At 39.5% G+C, this 17,465-nt stretch overlaps 1 protein-coding gene across 4 annotated transcripts in view; it reads left to right on the forward strand.

Moving 5' to 3' along the window:
* Positions 1-5,766: 5,766 nt before the first annotated feature.
* Positions 5,767-17,465, forward strand: part of LOC149312633 (BEN domain-containing protein 7-like) — a 71,686-nt gene continuing 59,987 nt past the window's right edge. For all 4 annotated transcript variants that reach the window (XM_089525051.1, XM_089525049.1, XM_089525052.1 and 1 more), the window contains exons 1-2: positions 5,767-6,233; positions 15,851-15,934. In XM_089525051.1, the coding sequence (XP_089381177.1) occupies positions 6,173-6,233; positions 15,851-15,934 (145 nt within the window). In that variant the 5' untranslated portion in view covers positions 5,767-6,172. The remainder of the gene's footprint in view (positions 6,234-15,850; positions 15,935-17,465) is intronic.

Here is a 17,465-nt window from a genome sequence, read left to right on the forward strand (position 1 = left end):
GCATCCTTTGTATCCTTAGGAGACAGCATATTGTTCTTTTGAACAACCACTAGGCTAATCTGAGTCATTTTGCCAAATGGGAACCTGAACCCAGGTCTCCAAGTCTGTCAATCTCCACCAACCTGAGGAGAGGTTATTAATATTTCTCATGCATTTATTACAGCAGATATCTGTACTCTCTGGTACACAGATCATAATTCAGCAGAGAATCTCCTTGGAGAAAGGATCAGGGGATTTGAGATGGTAGTATTTTGAGGTGACAAGATAACTGTGAATATAGCAACAGTGAAAGTTTTGGAGGGCTGATGGGAGCAGCTGGGTTTGCTGATACAGAGGATCTTGGCAGTCCAAAGGAAAACTAAGAAGATCCAAATAAGTGGATTAGCAGCATACCAAAGCATATATCACTTCCAGTTTTTAACCTCACGTTGAATTTGGGTTTAAATGTTTACTTATGGAGAAAGAAAGAAAAAGATTCAAAAGGGAATCAAAAAGCAGTATTAAGCAATGTCAGGAATTCAACTGTCAAACATGTGGTCTAATGTGTTGTCACCATTTGTTAGCCTCAATCAGGATGTATAAGGAGAGAAGTTGTTATAATTTCATGATGGTTTTGATACAGTCTCCTATGGTTTTGTGTGGATCATGTATCTGCCACAGGCTAATTTTAGGTTCTTCACAACTGTACCATCAGTGATCGACAAACACATGAATGAGCTCCTCTGGTGAGAACATTTAATGGTACAATCTCCAGTCTACATACTTCACTGAGAAGTAAATCCCATTAAGGTCTATGGGACCTGTTGTTGTATGCCTTCAAGTCATTTATGAGTTATGGTGACCCTAGGTCTATCATGGGATTTTCTTGTTAAGATTTGTTCAGAGGAGGTTGGCCATTGCCTTCCCCTGAGGCTGAGAGGGTGTGACTTGCCCAAGTTCACCCAGTGGATTTCATGGAATCAAACCCTGGTCTCCAGAGTCATAGTCCACCACTAAGCCATGCTGGGACTTACTCCTAGGTATGTTGGTACAGGAATATAGCCTTAAGTCTATGAAAATAGCAAGATCCTAGCCAAAGATGGCCATACTTCATGGGACATCTATTAGTTCTGTTTCGAACAGCACATTTCTACCTTCAGGCTTAGGCAGTTCTGCAAAATGTGAATGGGTTCTCGAGAATGAAACTGTGGCTGGCCAGCTTTGCTGATAAGATCTTTGTAATTATTTAAAATACATGTAAATGTTAAATTACAAAAATAATTAGGACCAAGTTAATACAAGATGGATTTTCTGTCGTAATTTCCTATTAGAAATGGTGTGGCAAAGCTATTTTAAAGTTTAGTTCCTTTCTTTTCTTCATCTTTTTAAACACAGGGATAATAGTGTATTAATTCTGAAGAGGCTGTTGCAGCAAAAATACGTGTGAAGAATGTAGCAGTGTAGAGTACCAGAATATTAGTAACAGTTTAATTTTAAGGTATATACTGAGTACTATTCACATGCTCTTAGCCTCAGGGCAAGGCAAACCTCCTCTGAACAAATCTTGTCAAGAAAAACCCATGACAGGCCTTTGGGTCACCATAAATTGGAAAAGACTTGAAGGCACATAACAACAGGCAGAAGATATCTTGTACTTTTTTTCTCCAGCCATTTCACCATCCGGTGTATCATTCTTTCATATATGCCCCTACCTTGTCCTTGGCATCCATCTAATAAAGATTGAGGTAACGAACAGTAATAAACTGATTGACAGATAATAGAAATGGAATGGAAATTTAAAGCAATAACCATTTACCTTTTTCCTGGTCCAGTGGCCAGAGTTGGAGGCAGAATGGATAACATTTGTATGCCATTGCACACTGGCAATATAAAAAGGAAGATATCAGCGTGCCCACCCTGCCATGTGTCCACTATCACAGAAAAGCTACACAACGTGTTTATCATGAAGAGGCCTTGACAGAACAAAAAATTATGTTGACAAAATTTTGTAAAAACTATGTTGACAAAATGTTGATGACAATAGGCTGGATGAGATGGGAGGATCCTCTCAAGATGCAAATAGCAACACTGGAAAATATATATATTTTTCTCCTTTCTATTTTGTTCTCAGCACCATGGAAGCAGAGAAACTTCTTTTGCCTTCCCCATATGCTCCTGAAGTTACAAGGGATTTCCTATGCCTGGTTTTTGAATAACAAAAACGGTGTGCGTTCACACAATCTAGTTTGGGGATGAGAGTTAATAATTTGATCAGAAGATTAATGTCCTAAAGCAAGTTTGACAAGTTAATACTTCTCAAGTCTTAGCAGCAACAAGTCACTTGTCGGCCTTATTTGCTCCCCTTCAGATGTTTGTAATTCTGTCCCAGTAGCTGCTGGTCATGGATTATAGGAACAGGGTTCAAATCATCACTCAGCTATGGAAACCTACTGGTTGAGCTTGGGCAAATCACACTCTGTCAGCCTCAGAAGAAGGCAATAGCAAACCCCCTGTGAACAAATCTTACAAAGAAAATCCTGTGATAGGTTTCCTTTAGGGTCACCGTGAATCAGAAATAATGAAACACAATAATCTTATGGGTGTGCCATGTCTTAGACAGCAAAATGTATTGATCAGAACTGTGACAGGTTCATCTTAGGGTTTCCATAATTTAAAAAATTACTTGAAGGCACACAACCACCACCTCTGGCAGGCACTAGATTGATGCGCAGGCCTGTATATTTTTGAATGTGAATGTTGGCATACTAGCAAAGAGATGCATAACACCTGGCATCTAAAAGCTTGCTTTGTTTACCTACAAGAATCAGTTTATCATGGAAGATAGTACTGTATTAACATTATTTTTTTATCACATATTATTTATAACCATTTAGTAATAAAACAATTCATGCATTCAATATTAACAATTAAAACAACTATGCATTCCGCATGGTCCTGGAAAAAAAGTCTGACATAACATTCTAGATAGCACTTGATATGAGTTGAGGATGTACCAAAACTTTTGTTATAATGGGAATAAAATGGGGTAGTTACCTTTTCTTGGGGGTTTAAAAACTTTGTAAGCCCATGGGTGTGTTGATGAATTAGTAATCATGAACTGTAGCTGGCCAAGATAGTTAGAGCTGATAGTTAGAGTTAGTTAAACAATACCTGGACGACTGCAGATGCTCTAGCCCTACAGAAAGATGCTTTAATGGATAAAGATTCTTCTTAAGTAAACAATGATGTCTAGAAGATACTGGTTTGGCTAAGCATTGATGGATGTTATGGTTTCTGTGGAGACTGGCATATCATCTACTTTGGTTGAGACTGGAAATAAATTGTTTGGCAACTGTTAGAAATCAATGAAGGAGCAGGAAGTCTGCATTTTGCAAGTGATTTTAAATAAGCAGCTTTTTTAGTTGTTTTCCTGTGGTAGACCTAATTCCACTTTAGAGACCATCACTAACAAACTAGATGCTTTGCTGCTCCCCCATGCTCTCATTTTGTATACATGATACCAATATATCCAATACATATTACAAAGGAAAAAATATTCCTAGTACTTTCCTCTCAAAGAATTCCCTGTAACTGTGTATGACACACCATTTTCACAAAAGGCTTTATGCGTCTTGTACTGAAGGCATAAAATCTATGCTGCCAAATTCCAATTATACGTGTTTTTTTACTTGCAATGTAGCTTCGTTAACAATAGCCAGACAGGACACACAATATGAGGTGAGCTGAAGTGTGTTACGGACTTTTATAAACAAGTGTTTTTATAAAAAAATTAAAATTTGAAATTTGAAATGTTAATTTCTTGTTTACAAAAGGTAAAGCACCATTAAATCACCATTTCTGCTTTAAAAATACAAGCTAAAGCACAAATTTACAACACTGAGGTCTCATTGAGAAGAACTTCAGACCTAAGTCCCCTGCGATGCTGTGATGAGACATGAGCCTGAGAGCTGGAGTTTATATATATTCTATAAGAGGCAGCCACTTTTCCTTCAACTGCTTACAGTTCTTTGCCTCAGAGGTTATTACTTTCACTTTAACCCCATGAAACTACCAGTATGTCTATGTAAACACATTTGTTTTGTGTGTACGATATTGTAATTTAAAGGTATAAATGCAGACCTAAATCTACACACACACACACATATACATGCATACATATAAGGCACACAACCACAAGTTTTTAATGTTTTATACACACACACACAGTTATGTCTCTGTGTGTATATACACGCACTTTCAATACACACACACAAACACATGTATATATTCATATATAAGGCACATAACCACAAGTTTTTAATGTGTGTGTGTATATATATACACACACACATGAACACACACACTTATATATAAATATTGAAGTGTGTGTGTGTGTGTGTGTGTGTGTGTGTATATATATATATATATATAAAACATTAGAAACTGTTGTGGTTGTTGTGTGCCTTATATATAAATACATGTTTGTGTGTGTATTGAAAGTATATATATATATGTATGTATGCAGACACACATATATAAATAGGTGTGTGCGCACATATATTTCTATATAAGGCACAGAACAACCACCACACTGGCTTTTAATGTTTTATATATTTTTTTAATGTTTTATATACATACACACATACTTATGTATGAATACAGGTGTGTGTGTGTCTATGCATATATGTGTGTGTGTAAAATATATACACACACCTGGTAGTTGTAGTGTGCCTTATATATAAATATACGTGAGTGTAATATATATTTTGAAAAGTGTGTGTGTGTGTATATATATATATGGAGGAGGAAAGTCTGCATATATATATATATATATGTACTTTGTAATACACATATTGCTATACATAAGGCCCACTAAGTCCAGTATCTCACAACCACCACCGAGGAGGCGCTGAGGGAGACCAACAAGCAACGGAGGGAAGCCCCTGTGTCCCTGAGCACTCAGCCGGGGAAAAAGGAGGCGCTGGGAGGGAGGAGGGCACAAAATGGCGGTGGCGCTCCGCTGGAGCTCCAGCCCAGAGGCCCGCCCTCTCCAGACGCCAGGCGCGGGAAGGAAGGAGGGAGCGACGGGGAGCCGGCAGCAGGGCCATCCGCGGAGTCACCGCCTCCTCCATTAACAGACATGACACTCAGCCCTCCGTCCTCCTCCTCCTCCTCCTCCTCCCCTTCCCTCCGCCCCCTTGGGGCCCGGAGCTGCCTCCGCGTCCCCGGCCTGGCGTGGGGCTCCAAGCCGGCGTGGAGGTGGCGGCGGCCTGCGGTGGCAGGCCAGGCTCCCTGAGGGCGGCGCCCCACCGGCTTCTCCCAGCAGGTGGCACCGCCATCGCCCGGACAGGGCCACCTGCGACTGACTCAGGGAGCCCTCGCCTCGCTCGCTCGCTCGCTTCCCCGGCTCTCCTTCCGCCGCCTCCTCCTCGGCTGCAGGAGGCCAGGCTTTGCCTCCTTCGGAAGAGGAGGAGGAGGCTGCAAAGTTTGGAAGTGAATCTGGCTCTGAAGAGGAGGAGGAGGAGGAGGAGGAGGAAGAGGGAAGTCTGGAGCCCACTCGTCCCAGCTTCCCCCCTTTCTTTCGCTTGATTCTCCTCCTCCTCCACCAGCTTTTTATTATCATTATTATTATTATTATTGCTGATTGAAAGAGACGGACCTTGGTCTGCCTCCGCTGGGGGGCTGCTGGACCCAGCCCCCCTTCCTTCCTTCCTTCCTTCCTTTCTTTTCTCTTTCCCCTCCAATTTCATTTCTCCTTCCTTCCTTCCTTCCTTCCTTCCTTCCTTCTTTCCTTCCTTCTTCCTCATTTTCTCTCTCACACACTCCTCCAATTTGATCCCTCCTTCCTTCTCATTCTCTCCTCCAATTTGATTTCTCCTTCCTCTCATTCTCTCTCCTCCAATTTGATCCTTCCTTCTTGTTCTCTCTCTCCTCCAAGTTGATTTCTCCTTCTTTCCTTCCTTCTTCTTTCTCATTCTGTCTCTCACACCCCTCCAATTTGATTTCTCTTTCCTCTCTTCCTTCCTACCTCCTTTCTTATTCTCTCAAACCCCTCCACTTTGATTTCTCCTTCCCTTCTTCCTTCCTACCTCCTTTCTTATTCTGTCACACTCCTCCAATTTGATTTCTCTCCTTCCTTCCTTCCTTCCTTCCTTCCTTCCTCCATTCCTCCCTCTTTGGCCTCAGACACACCATGGAGTTCACTGAGAGGAAGAGGAGCAGGAAATCCCAAAGCTTTAAACTGATCAATCAAGGTAAAGGGTTGTTTACAGGGGTCGTTTTGTGTTGTGGGGTTGTGTTGTGTTGTTGTTGTTGTTGTCCCCCCCTTCTTTGAAAAAAGGACTTTGACATACAAGGAGTTTGGTTATTGAGAGGGACGGCCTGTTATGAAATGTGGCTCCTTCCCTTCAGGCCACCTCTTCTCTAATGCTTCCCCTCTCTCTTTCTAAACTATTATTGTTATTATTATTTAAACTACCTTCTAAGATTGGGTTGTTTTATCCCCTCAGTTGTGTTGAAATAGGCCCTCAGTTGAGGCATCAAATATTAAAGAGTCAGGTTGCAAATGCAGTTTTAAAAAACAGATTAACCAGGAAATTAACCCATCTTAATTTAAAAGTATACATTCAATCTTCCTAGTCTTACCCCTAAAGGGTATACATTCAGTCTAGTTGTGTATGTCTTTCTCAGTTGTGTTGAACATGGGCCCTCTCTTCAGGCATCAAATATTAAAGTCAGGTTGTAAATGCAGTTTAAAAACAAACAGATTAATCAGGAAATTGACCCACCTTGGAGAAAGAAAAGAGCCCCTTTTTGTGGATTGTGAACAACATTTTTGTCCCCTTCCATTTAAAAAAAGGAAAAGCTTCACAGGGGTTGTTGTGTTTAGCACAACTCAAGGCAGCTAGTGAATTGTGTACAGGAGCAAAACAATTGCTGGCATTGCAACTTGTGCCTTCCCTGTTTGTGAGAGTGAGAGAGCTCCTCAGGAGAGGAATGCAGATCTTTGAACAGAATCATTAGATCAAATGTTTGAACCAAATACTTAAATGCTTTCAAATGTATCAGATAGATAGATAGATAGATAGATAGATAGATAGATAGATAGTTCGTTCCTTGGTGTTGTATAACAGGTGTTCTACTTGTGTGGGGTGTGTGTTGTTTCTCTGTTTAAATTGACTTAAATAAAAAACATGGCTGGATAAAGACCTGTAGGACTGAACAGAAATATCTCTGAACTGCGTATGTGCCTTGTCTGCCAGGTTCAAGGCAGGTACTTTTTTAGTGTAATACCATTATTACTATTATTACTAGGTTCAGTAGTAAATAAATACAACAAATGATTTAGGAAATCCCCCCCCCCCCCCTTTTGCTTGTCGTTTCTAGGAAAGCTGGACACAAGATTGCTGTGATCAAGAGGAGAGGCTATTTTGAGAAGCAGTCACTGACTTAAAGGGTGGTTTTCTGAATGCAGAGAGAGCTTGTAGCACCTTTGAGACTAGCTGAAAGAAAGAGGTTGGCAGCATGAGCTTTTGCAGACTAAACTCTACTTCCTTAGGTGGATTTGGAGTTGCTTTTCTGAATATGTGTCAGCACATGTTGGAAGTTTTTTCCCCCTTCAAGGATAAGTTTGTATTTGCATTGTGAACGTTGGACAGTAATAAGCTAGGACTGGCACTAGAAATTGTGTCACACTGGAAATGGGACTTAAACTTTTTTTTTTGCCTCCTCAACTTTAAGCAATAGAATATAAAGGCAGATTTAGGTTATCATGAAGTATGGCTAGGTGCTAGTCCCTATGCCTCCCCGTTTCATGAGAGAGATTCTCAGTAATAAAAAGTGAATGCACACTATGTTCAGTGCTCTAATGAAACATTTGACTCCTGCACAGTATTTTATTTGCTCTGTATAATTCTTCTGCTAACAGTTTGCAGTCTCTACATAACAGAGAACGATTTTGGTTTTTAAGTAAAATACTTAAAATCTACACAAAGCAATTTCTAAAATTATAGTTTGATTTTGAGCAATTTATGCTCTGTGTTATTTTTATGGCTGGAGTTGTGTATTAGTAGGTGTTTCCCTAGCGATAGGCCTCCTTCTTCAGCTCGAATCATAACAGCAGTATTGCAGGCTATTCTTGTTTGCTGTCATGGAACTGATATGCACTGAACAGGTCCTGAACTGTAGTATCTTGGAGAAAGAAAAAAGAGAGAGAGAGGCTGTAATTTATACATTTTTGACTTAAATTGTATGATATTTACTATACACAGCTGCACCTTTAAACCTACAGGCCATATTAAGCAGTTTCGTGTTAGTACTTAATTCTGTAAAATGAATGAATAGTACTAATTTACATTTTGACTTAGTGGATAGTAGTAACCTAACCTGAGGTGGCTATTTTGGAAGTGTAGTACTTAATCTTGTGAATCCTCTAACATGTGGTATCCTATCACAAGCTAAGTAGCAAGGGTCCATCAGAACATGTTAACCTGTAGCATACATCACAAATCGAAACTATCAAGAAAACAAAATCACGCAACTGGTTGCCGCACCAAAAGCAACCATTTATAGTAGCGCCATGTCATAGTTGCATGAATTTCCTGTGAACCTTCCCATCAATGACTGTGTGTTGAGTTTTGTTTGTTGGTATTCTCTGTCAGCCTCACTGTTTGAGTCATAATTCACACACCCATAATGTCGTCTGTTGCATTATGTGCAGCGTTTTGTCTGGTAGTCGACCTCCTTAAACTTTGAGCCTTTTAATTATCAAAACCTCACCCAAGCCCAACAGACAAGATGGATTAAGCTGTCTGTTGAACGCTGAATCTTTTAAGAAATAACTAAAGTAACTCAGAACCAGCTTTGGACTGGAACAGTTTTACTGTGAAAAGCTCAAATCATTCATACTTTGTCCAGAGGGTGAGATTTCCACAGATCTGGGGAAAAACACTCTGGATGATGCTTAGATGTTTCATTTCATCTAGGATCCTATAGTTTCTCAAACAAAGGTGGGAATCGTGTCTGCCTACATGTTGTTGGGAGTACAACTCCCATCAATCCTGGATAGTACAGCCAGTGGTGAGGAATTGGGAACTGCATCTGGAGGGCTGCATGATTTCCATGCAGTGAATTACACATGTAAGCACAAGCAGTTTGGACCAGTTGTGTACAATAGGTTTGTATTCCTATATTAGAGGTGGAAATTGGGGCAGCCCTCCAGATGTTTTCAGGCTGGAAGTTGCAGCAGCTGTAGCCAGTATAGCCAATGGTGAGAAAGGTAGGAAGTTGCTATTGAACATCTTAAAGATTACAGAATCCTCCCCCCTTCTATCTTGTACTGTACATTACATAAAATGCCACAAAACTGGGGACTGTAAAAACAGCAATACTGTACAAGATTTATAAAATGTTCTACGCATATTTGCTGGAATTGTTCTAGGGACTGTATAGATATGAAGCCAATTAAGTTTAGTTATTAAAACTAGTCTGCTCCAGTTGGAACTTTCCGGCCAAGATCCAACATTGTACTTAATGCTCTGCCAATATACTTTTGTCTAGGCTACTCCTTCAGCCATCTGTGGGAGGCCCAGTGCCAGAGCATCCCCTCATGACCAGAGAAGTGGCCAGAGAAGAGAGCACCCAGACAAGATCTAGCTACAGTTCCACAGCCATGGCAAGAGATCAGTAACAGATTATGGGGTGATCTCTGTCCTTTTCTCCTAACTGCAGAATGGCCTTCTACCAAGGAGGGACATTCTGTGAGGAGATATTGAATACCACCTTCTGCAGCATCCACAAAATGGCGGACAGGATTGTGTGTCTAGTGTTATCTACTGGAATCTGGCCACAGTATTCAAATGATGCCTCTAACCACTTAATGGTTATGCTTGGGTGCAAATTTCATTGTTATCTCTTCCCCTGAAATTAATTATGAATGTTCTCCTTCCCCTGCCTTTTTTGCCCAGTATTTTTCCCTTGTTCACTGAATTTTTCCTCAGTAACCTGTAAGTTTGAAGTCTCTACTTGTGCCTTTTACACACATGGATGATGCAGACGGGAAATTATGCAAAGAAAACTATGGGTGTTGACACTGACATTTCCTCCACTTTGAGCAAGACAAGCTTTTGATGGAGTCTTGTTCACTCTGGAGTGTCTTTTCTGGCATGGGCTTTGGGTGGCACACCAAAATATTGGGGGTAGCTCATTTAATTAATTTTTTTGGTTTGCAGGATTCATCTCTTTAAGATAAGAGTTTAAATGGCAATAGCATATCCCTCTTCTTTATGGTTGGTTCACTTTCCATAAAGATCCACTTAGAATTTGTTTGGGGTAGCATCTTTGCTTGTAACAGTCTAAATTGTGATGTTCCTGTTGACTGTTTATTTTTGTGGTTCTAGCCAACATATAGTTATGTTTTTTTTTTCTCATGTCTTCTATTATTTCAGAAGGCAGCGAGATTCCTGTAAGAGAAAAATAACTTCATTTCAAAGCAAAAAAGTTATGGTTATAGCTGTACCCCAGAACACAAGGAAATTAGGACCGTAGATCAGTCTCCTAAAACATGGGCACATTGATGGACCTTTGTTGTATCTTAACTTCCACCTGAAGGAGACTGTTTGAAGAACCATATATGAACCTACTCCAGCTTGTTCGGTTCTCTGGGAGGATGGGGGAGACTTCTTAGGACAAGGTTTTGTCTTGTTCCCACCACTGTTGCAGGCATATTAAGTGAGAATATGGGAGAGGACCTTCTAAGTGGCTGCTTCAAGTGTATAGAATTCTCTCCCATGAGAGGCTAGGTTGGCCCCATCTGTTCCACTTTCTGTCAGTAGGTCGAGAGCTTTTTCTTGAGAGAGGGCTTTGGTCTTTAACTGCCTGCTCCAAAAGGGTCTTTGAATGAGATGTGCTGTCCTGTACCTTCAGTATTATGTTTCAAACGCCCTAACCAAAGGGTTTCTGAGGTACTGAAGCTCTGAACTCTGGGAAATGAATGCTGCAGTGCTCTCCAGTCATAGGATGCATTGAGACAAGCAGTTGTGGCAGGACCCCAAGGGGTATTTCCAGCTGCCAGTTCTTGACATGTGCCCCAACTGGGAGAGTGCTGCAGATGCCATTTCTTAACACCCCAGTCTATAGTTCCTCAGCAACCCTTCAGTTAGTGGAGCTCCTACATTGAAATTATATAGGCTTTTGGGTGTGTGTGTGTGACATCATCAGATGTAACTATAGTGTCAGAGCTTCATCATTGTAGTTATGCTTGACAATGCAGGATCTTGACCAATGTTTTTGGTTGCATATTTAATTTTTAAAAACTGTTCTACTTTATTATTATTTTTAAAGTTTGGGATAAATAACAAATCCCCCCCCCCCAGTACACACTGAATGTATTTGGGTCATTATGATGGGAGGTAAGAACTCCCAAAACAAAGCAAGTTCATATTACATATCACCTACTCCAGGAAATTCTAAACAAAAGCATATTCACTGTCCTTGTTTTCACTTTTACTTCCAATCCAAGTAAAGACAAGAAGTATACCCCCAGCCTCTGATATTTGACAGCACCCTGTCAAATTACCTCAACTGTTTCAGAAGTGAAGGAAACACGATTATTTACTTGTTGGAGTGATAAGTATGGTAGCATAATATGGAGCATAGATTTCATTATCTTTGCTGAATCTACCACGGAATGTTATTTTTATGGAAATGTTTGTAATTGTTACTTTGAAAAAGAACAGATAGTAGGAAGGAATCGGAGGATACAATCTTTGCCTATAGGTTATGCCATCTTTACATCTGGAATCCTATATATCTGGCTTACCTGGGATTAATCTCATTCAACACAACAAGACTTCCATCTACCAAATGCAGATCAGTTTCACTAGACTAGAAAAGCAGGCCCCCTGTGCAAAGTACTATACTACAAATCTGGTTTTGTGTGGGGTTTGTTTTTTTATTTAGTTTTTTTCGTACTGCCAAAGCCTGTGCTTCATTCCAGTTCTTTCACAGCATTACTGATGTATCAAGTGGGAAGTGGAGTGGATAATGGCATAATGCTGTAGTGTGTATTTGGTGAAGGACCCAAGTTATAGAGGTCTCTCAAGACGCCCATGTTTTGAGTTAGTACCCTGGTAAACCGGATGAACTGTAGTCCAGATTTCTTTGCTTTCAGGGTATAGCTCGAAGCCTCCAAATAAAACATTTTATTAAACTTAAGGGTTTTTCTGTATGAGAAATAGACATGGGCTTGGATTAAAAACTACATTGCCAACTGTAATTGCCTGATGCAGCTAGCTTTTGTTAGACTACCTGGTGTATATCGTTCAGCTGAGAGACAACACCAGATATTCAAAATCATGTGTTGTGTATTGAATTTAGTAATCATGATCCTGATGTAGAAGTTATAACTTTAGTAAAAGTCAAAAAAGCGGAAATGTTTCTGTGACTACAGACTATTGTTACTTTTACTTAGAGATTATTTCCCATAGTTAAACTTCACAGCCACAGTTTAGCCATCTGTACTATACTGACTTGGGAAATGCTGGAAACTGTGATCAGAGTACAGATGACTTGGAACTCTTGAGGCCTCCCTCCTCCCATATAAATGTCTGAATGCCCATATCTAGACACACCCTATTCCTTATAATAACAGACATTTTGATACTGAAGAATAGACAGCATGACATTTCAGGCAGTTAGAAGGATCAGCCGGTTCTCAGGAGACTGCAGGATTGAAATACGTGCACACATCTCTTTTTGAGCATAACATTTTCCTAAGACTGTAATACTATACATGCTGACCTGGGAGCAGCTCCTTTTGAATGCAATAGCACTTTGAGCAAACTTGCATAGCATTGGGCTTTAAAAACTATTGAGGCTGTTATTTCAGTGTTTACCATAAATTCATTACTTTTTGAAGGGAAAGGAACTCGCAATAAATGTGTCTAGGATTAGTGTTATATTTTCTGATTCCTGGAATTTAATAAGATCTGGTGATCATGTGATGTATTTCCTAGTTGTATCTCAGTCTTTGAAACAACACAATAAGAAACATATCTGGGGTAAACATATTGGCCGTGCAGCAAAAACCAACAAAATCCACAAAACTGATAACTTTATTGGGATACTTAAAATGCACAAAATACATCATACAAGCTTTCGAAGCTTCACTGATTTCGTCATCAGGCAAAGATATTTAAAAATTCATACATGAGAAGAAAAGTGACAATGTTAGAGTCACAGGTCCATGTTTTGTCTCAGATGTTACTTCTGTAGTCAGTGAAGATGCTCTGAAAAGATCTCAGTGCAGGCAAAGGTCACTTCCCTTCTTGGCCATGTGGGACCTAGGGACAAAGGGCAAGAAAAGACAGGTAATAAAATTTCAACTCCAGTAGCAACAGAAATGTTACTTCCCTTGAGCTCCAGGCTGGCACATTGAATTTCTCAAGGCGTTTTTGTACTGTTACATCTCAGAAAACGTTTGGGTGCTTTATTGGTCAATCTTGCCAACTGTAGTCCAAATGAAAGAGTTTTACCTTTATTGTTGTTATGCCAGTGTTACGGTTAAGATGTTGAAGTTGAGATGACTTAACTAAAAGTGTCTTCTCCAACCACTTCTTGCTAGTTTACCATAATCTTTTCTTGAAAATTATGCTTGCTTGTTTTCTGGTTTTACTTGTTTTTCGTGGCATCACAGTTATGCATCTATTGACAATGTTCATTAATGTCAAAATGCAGGTGTTTTCTTCTGAGGATCCTTTCGTACAAATTGTATTGAACAAAACACAGAATGTAGAATACTTGCAGAACGTTTCCCCGCCAAACATAAAGACTTACAGTTTCAGACTAACACACTTGTAGTGTGTTAGTTCAGCATTGATGTGATGTTAACATGTGCTGCTTTAAAGTACCTTTTTCTGGTGCTTCTGAAAGAGGCAACTTCTTTTCTCAGACAAGTCATTAGAAACTCACTTTGTCTATAGCAGTAGTTTTTAAAAGTATTGCGTGAGCTGTCCAAGGAACAACAGTTGGCTAGGGTTAGTTACATATTGCTTGTCTTGAGGGTCAGCAGGACAAGTGCCAAAAAGTTAAATGTAATGTTTTAAATTGTACGGTCAGTTCTTCTTATCCATGGAGTCAACCCTCCACAGCATGAAAATATCCCTCCCCCAAAAACAAAACCTTAATTTTGCCATTTTATACAAGGGACACCATTTTACTACACCATTGTAATAAAGGTATGTGAGCATCCATTGATTTTGATATCCACAGGGAGGCCTGGAACAAACCACAGTGGATACCAAGGTGCCAATGTAATCCCTTGTCCCTTTTGTTTTTGATCACTGTTATATGGGCAACAGCTCTGTTGTATAAGAGGCTTTTACCCATCCTTTTCTCCATCCATCAGTCTTGTCTTTAGGGAGTGATTACCCAAGACAATTCCCCCCTCTGATAACAGGGGTTCATATAATTCCTCAGATATGTTCATATAGAGCAAGATTGGGCAATTTTAGCCTTACAGAAGTTTCTGGATTGCAGTTCCTGTAATTCCATGCCATTGGCTGTGCTTGCTAAGGTGGCTGAGAATTGTTATCCAGAAACATCTGAAAGGCCACAATTGTTCTGTGTACAGTTGGCCCTTCTTATACACTGATTTTTTTATACACGGATTCAAGCATACACAGTTTGAAAATGTTCAAAAAAAGGTATAAATTTCAAATATCAAACCTTGAGTTTCCATTTTTTATAAGGGACACCATTTTGCTATGTCATTATATTTAATGGGTCTTAAGCATACATGGATTTTGTTATACACGGGAGATCTTGGAACCAAACCCCAGCGTATAACAAGAGTCCACTGTACTAGAAGAGGTGGCTTCTCAATAAAACAGGCACATTTTTGGGTTCCAGTGAAGTACTGCCATAAGTTAGAAATGACTTGAAGACACACTACAGCAACAACCTACTTCCAATATCAGATACTTGGCTAATTTCTCATGAGAGGTTATTAAATGTCCCTTATTTGTAAAGAGTTGTGTTTTTTAGTTTAAAAAACACAAACGATAACAGCTTTTTGGTATACAGAGGATATTACTCATAGTGAACTTTACAACTCCTCAGGCCTCTTAATTTCTAAATCTGAATCAGTTGTAAGCCTCTAGTCATAGAAAGTACTAGTACTGTAATAGAGTCAGAAGCAAACCCTCCTAATATAATTCTTCTATAAATGTTTGTCATAAATCTTCTTTCTCTAGTGCCTACATATAAACAAGTTTATTTTTTATTTATTTAGTATGTATTTGTAATAAAAAGAAGCTTCTACATTCATTTTCTATATTCAATTTCATTTGAAACCGCTATTAATTTTCATTCATCGAGACTGATCTGTTCCCATTAGAATTCATTGGCAGTCTTCCCAGATAAAAGGCCAGAGAGCTAAAAGGTTATTCATTGCATTTCCCAGTAATTTTATTGTGAGGCAAATCTCTATTGATCTATGAAGATGGCAAACCCGTCATTTTTGTCAAAAATTCAGATGCATTCTGTAAGACACAAGTCCAGATAGCTGGCATCTGGTATGTTACATTTAGTGTGAAAATGAGCATCACAAGCTAGGCTAAACATATCTATTTGGTAAAATATGTAAAATATTTTGGTTAAATATTTTGGTTAAATATTTTCAGCATATGTACAGAGCTTTATTTGTTTTCAGGGAGGGCTGACACAGAGCATGTTTTCTTTGACTGATCTGTTGCACTTGGAATAAAATGTCAGATACTCTGGTAGATTATGAAATGAAAATGCAGCAACACATTCAGTGTTCATTTTTTCCAGATCACTTGATTTCTAATTTATTTCCTTATTTTAATTCCAGACTATCATCATGACCAATACAAGATCTCTGACTACAGTAATGATGTTAATGGGGAGGCCAAAGAAGTGCAACCATTTTATTTAGGTATGTTCTCATCTTGATTGATTTCTAAATGCCACATTTGAGGTGGAGAGGGAGAGGGTGCATGAGAATTACTGCAGACACACAGGAGGTGTTTGCCATTGTTTAATGGGATGGTTTTTTCAAAGGTTTTTCTATTTTGCAGATTGCTAGCATATCTTTTATTAACATTGCTCAAAACGTTGTAATTTGAGACATAAATGTTTATTAGCGTCTACACACAGTGCTAATTATCACTCACCCAGAGAACCAGATGCTGACTGTGCAGTTTTGCAGCTCTGTGCTCAACTCATTTACATTGCATATTTGCAGGCATGCTTCACTGGCAATAGTTTGTGTAATTGGGGTATTACATCTTTGACATCTGGATAACAGAAATTCAATTTCCAGGAAGCCACTATTTGTTTGGTTTTGCTTTGGCTGTGGATGGGATTAATGTGTTGTCTTAATGTAATGTCCCTTCACCTCTGCAAGCATGTCACTTTTCTTAACTGTGGCAAAATTAAATTAAATCAGCTGTCCAAAATGTGCAAGGAAAATACTGAAATATTATATTCTGACAAATGGAAACTTGCTCGGATCCCATCAGTGAATTACTAATTATTTTCATTACTGCTCCTGCTATGATTCTGTCCCTTCATACAGGGACGTAGCCGGGGGGGGGGGGTCCCCCCATTAGAAGAACGAATGGCATGCGCTGCTGAGCCCCATTATAATGGTGGCACTTAGTCTGGACCCTCCCTTCCTCAAATCCTGGCTACGTCCCTGCTTCATAGCTCAGTATTAATGCTTTTCTCATACCTGCAGTATTGTGGAGGAATCCTGAGTTGTTATTTGTTCATTTAAAAATTGGGGGGGGAACCCTGTTCATGCCTCAGAATGGTTCTAAACAGTTCACAGTGAAACAGCAATTCTCCTGTGTAGAAAAACCAGTTATTGCAAAATCTGTACTGCAGCCATTCACTCAAAACCACAAGGTTGCGAGTTCAAGACCAGCAAAAGGGCCCAAGCTCGACTCAGGCTTGCATCCTTCCGAGGTCGCTAAAATGAGTACCCAGACTGTTGGGGGCAAATTAGCTTACTTGCTAATTAGCTTACTTGCTGTTCACCGCTATGATCTTTGGAATAGCGGTATATAAATAAAACAAATTATTATTATTATTATTATTATTATTATTATTATTATTGCAGAGTTCACTAGGATTTAACAATGCCTTGCCTTGCAGATATGACCAGTATTAATTTTAATTAATTTTAATTCAGGGCTACCATTTGGATTTAAAAGCATGTTTCCAGAACATTGCTGGTCTTTCATCAGAGCTACTTGCTCTTCTTTGTGCCATCTCCCTCATCTCCTGTTCCCAATATTGCACTGTGACTCTGCTAATCCACTGATGTCACCACTTTCTGTTGGACTGATAAAATGGCTGACTTGGAGAAAGTGTGACTGTCACCAGAGAGACTGTACGAAAGCAGTGGACACTAACATATTTGGATAAAAGAAAAATTTGGAATACATGTAGCCATGGTACTG

Source organism: Sceloporus occidentalis, unplaced genomic scaffold, assembly GCF_023333645.1.
Source record: "Sceloporus occidentalis isolate IW3139 unplaced genomic scaffold, rSceOcc1.0.p SCAF_5, whole genome shotgun sequence".
Classification (NCBI taxonomy): Eukaryota; Metazoa; Chordata; class Lepidosauria; order Squamata; family Phrynosomatidae; genus Sceloporus; species Sceloporus occidentalis.